Raw genomic sequence first — 3648 nt, forward strand, 5'->3', positions numbered from 1 at the left:
TATTGCCCTTTAGCTGGTTGGTATATTCATTAATGACAGAAGAAATAAAAAGGGTTCAAAAGCCTTTTATGTTGTTTTTGAAGACCTTCATATAGAATCTATCCTACAAACCACAATTAAACTGATCGAATATAAAAAGGACCTTTGAAGAGAAGCCACTGGGTGGACTGAAACATTCAGTTAGACTCAGTGGCTGAACTGAAGAGATATAAGGTAAGAAGCCCATTTCTTGTTTCACAGATGGATACCTTTAGATGTCCAGATGAGAGAGAAAGAGTAACTGCAGCCGAAGTCTGATGAAAACCAAACTATAATTTATTGAGTATGCTCACAGGTTTCTCCTCCATCCTCAAAATACAAAGCAGAATGAGGCAGTAAATGAACAGCCACACTGAATAACAATGACTGTGGTTATTGCAGGGAATTTCGGATCATTCATAGACTGCCTATGAACATGAACAGCCTAAAATCTTAAATATTGTGTCATTTATTCACTACATCAGGTGTGAATTATTAAGCTGCAGTAATTGTTTTAATATAAGACTTTGAATTACGCTTTTAAAGCCACATCAAATGACATGCTTTTTTATCACCGACGTTCCTTTTGTTTTGAAACAAGATTGAATTGTTGACGGCACAAGCTCTCTGAGGTTATTAACAGGGGCACTATATCCATTAAGGCACTCATTTGTTTTCAATGACTGACAGGAGCCCATTTGTGCTAGACATTCAGTTTAAATAAATGTAATCACTCTTGAGATCTTTTAAAGCAAAATAGCCTTAGTCACTCTATTTTCCCTGCTATAAACAGTAAAAAATGTAAATTATGGTAATGCATTAGGGCTATTCAAAAAAGAGAAAAAAAGAGTAATATATTTGGAAAAATAGAGCTAGTTTTGCTGTGCTTCAGATGAGCTTTGAAATTTTAACCGTTTTATCAAAAACGAGATGACATATTATTCAAATGCTGTGTTAAACATTTAAGCACAGAATATTAAGACATATTAAGAGACTATTATATCATGTAATCGATGTGTGTGCATTTTAAGCTTAAGTGGTGGTAACACTACTGATTGAAAATTAGATATTCATTAAAATGAGTCAAATGCAGAGCATTAGCTTATTTGGGTATTTATAATAGTATCAGCATCTGAAGTGACACTTATGTCAAATTTACAATAACCAGCACTCATTTGCAATGTATCTCTGATGTATCTTGCTTGCATTCATTTCTAAGCAAATTATGCACAGTCAATTTTCAGAAGCAAAGCTGGCAGTTTCTGAAATATAGCATGCTTGCACAGATCACAGAAAATCTTTTGCACTTGAGGATAACCTTAGAATGCCATTTGTCCGGATTCATGTGAAATTCATTTAATTGCACAGAAAATTGTGGAGATGTGTTTGTCAAAATTACAGGGTTACTATTCACTGAAAGAGTGTACATCTGTAATCAACATCAGTAAAAATAAAACAAAAACATCAATAAATATATCCATCTCCAACCAAGTAATTTTCTTGAGTGACAGCAAACACTGGAACAAAAGCATTATGTTTTTATAATAACTCTAATTTGTAATTTTCTTATAACTTCAGTTTACAGAAAGACTGTAAACATGGTGCGGTGATACAGTCATAATGTATAGCAGTAGGAATATTTATAATTTAGAGCTCTTCAGATTTCTACCGGGGAAAATTGGGAAGAATAACAGACAACCACACGTCAGGGCTAAAGCCTCTCAGCGGTATACCATTAATCTTGACTTGAGCCACACGCTCTGGGTTTGTCCCCAGAAATCGGACCACAATTTTCCACTCATATATGATTTCAGAACAAGCCTGGTATTCATTTATTTAACTGAAAATAATAATAATAATAATAAAAAAACCCCCATCAAAATAGGCAAGATAAATATATAATTTACATTTATACTAAATGATAACTTTGATTAATAACTTTTTAAAACATCTTTAATCTATTAACAATATTACATTATGCATTATAAGTCTAAGTCAACACTGGAAAAAAGAGACATGCCAAATACTCTTCAAATTCAAATTATTCTGGAAATATTTTAATGAAAAATTTAATTATAAAAAAGAAAAAAATAATAATCAATAGATGCAAAATAGAAGCATGTTATTGTGTCACAAAGAAACTTAAAAAAAATTATATTTAGACTGAAATGTACACGAACTACTACTCTGTTAAGCAGCATATGATGTTTGCTAATGACTTATCAATGAAAGTTGTTTATAAAGCATCACCCTATTAACATCTCCGTCTTTGTTTATAGTCTGTCTGTACATTCTCATGCTCAACAGGTCAAATACTCTCACACACGGTCGTCGAAGACACGCTTTTACTTCTGGTCAGCTTGAAAACAGTGTCGCTCCTCGTTTCCGAAGCAAACCTCCTGGATGAGCCAGAGTTGCGCGGCTGGATTTTAGACGCGGAATTTCTAATTGAAGATTTATTGGTCAGACTCAAGACCGAAGACATCTTCTCTCTGTAGCTTTCTCTGAACCTTTTGGCCGATCTGTACAAGTTTCCAACAAAGCAGTAGCAGAGGGGATTGAGGGACGAGTTGGTGAGACCCAGCCATTGCGCAAAGGGTCTGCTCTGGAGAATCCAACGATGCTCAACGTTGCTCAGCTCGTCGTTTCGGTCAGGAGAGCTGGGGATGTTGGCATCGATCCAGATGTCCACGGCGTAGAGTGGCAGCCAAGAGAAAGTGAAGAGCAGCACGAGCGCGAAGACCATTTTGGCGATCCTCTTGCGCGTTTTCAGGCGCGATGTCGAAGAGGTCAGCGCGAGCTGGTTGGGATCTGATATTGATGCAGTGCCTCCTCTACTCAGTTTCCAACCGGTCAGGAAGCAAATGATTAAGTTAAAGACCACCGGGAATCCATACAAAGCGCAGAAGAGTAAAAAGTTGTAACCCTGGCGCAGTTTGACTTTAGACCAGCTTTCCACGCACACGGTCACAGTGTGCAGCCCGTCTAGAAGGGAAAGCGTCTTGGTTCTGTTCATGAAAAATAACGGCAAACATAATGCAGAAGACACGACCCACACCACAGCTATCATGCATATCATTCTGCTGGCCGTGAAGAAAGACCTGGCGTGCAGAGGACTGTGGACGCTGTAGTATCTGTTCAGACTTATCACCGCCAGACTCAGAACGCTCGCAGAGACTGACACCGCCTGAACGAACGGCACAGCTCGACACAGAAAGTCTCCAAACACCCAGGCGTTATACACCTGATGTCCTAAGTTAACCGGCATGCAGACACACACCACCATCATGTCGCACACCGCCAGGTTGACCAGGAGTCTCCTGGTGGCTGAAGCTCCAGACAAGCGATTCCTGCGGCGCGTCAGGACCCACAGAGCCATGATATTCCCCACCAGTCCGGTCACGAAAGATATCACATACATCACCATTAAAACTATAGTGTCCGGTTCATGACCCGCGAACAGAAAGTCGATGGAGAAAGGCGTCAAATCACGCGTGGTCCAGTTCTTCTGGAGATGCTCCCAAAGAGAAAAGTTGTTTGGGAAGAAGCGTCCAAATGTGCTGTAAATGCTCGAGGTGTTCATGTTTTCTCTGTGTGCCATTTCATCTGACCATCCGCTTCTTGAGGATC

The 3648-nt window shown here is 39.0% G+C and overlaps 1 protein-coding gene across 1 annotated transcript; it reads right to left on the reverse strand.

The window, feature by feature from the left end:
* Window positions 1-429: 429 nt before the first annotated feature.
* On the reverse strand, window positions 430-3648 carry LOC109099861 (QRFP-like peptide receptor). Its single transcript, XM_019113345.2, has one exon. The coding sequence runs from the start codon at window positions 3617-3619 to the stop codon at window positions 2327-2329; it is 1293 nt and encodes a 430-aa protein (XP_018968890.2). The 5' UTR covers window positions 3620-3648; the 3' UTR covers window positions 430-2326.

The sequence above is a fragment of the Cyprinus carpio genome, chromosome B12, assembly GCF_018340385.1.
Source record: "Cyprinus carpio isolate SPL01 chromosome B12, ASM1834038v1, whole genome shotgun sequence".
Taxonomy (NCBI): Eukaryota; Metazoa; Chordata; class Actinopteri; order Cypriniformes; family Cyprinidae; genus Cyprinus; species Cyprinus carpio.

Coding starts and splice junctions, on each gene's coding strand:
- LOC109099861 (XM_019113345.2), bottom strand. CDS start 3,619: ATGGCACACAGAGAAAACATGAACACCTCGAGCATTTACAGCACATTT.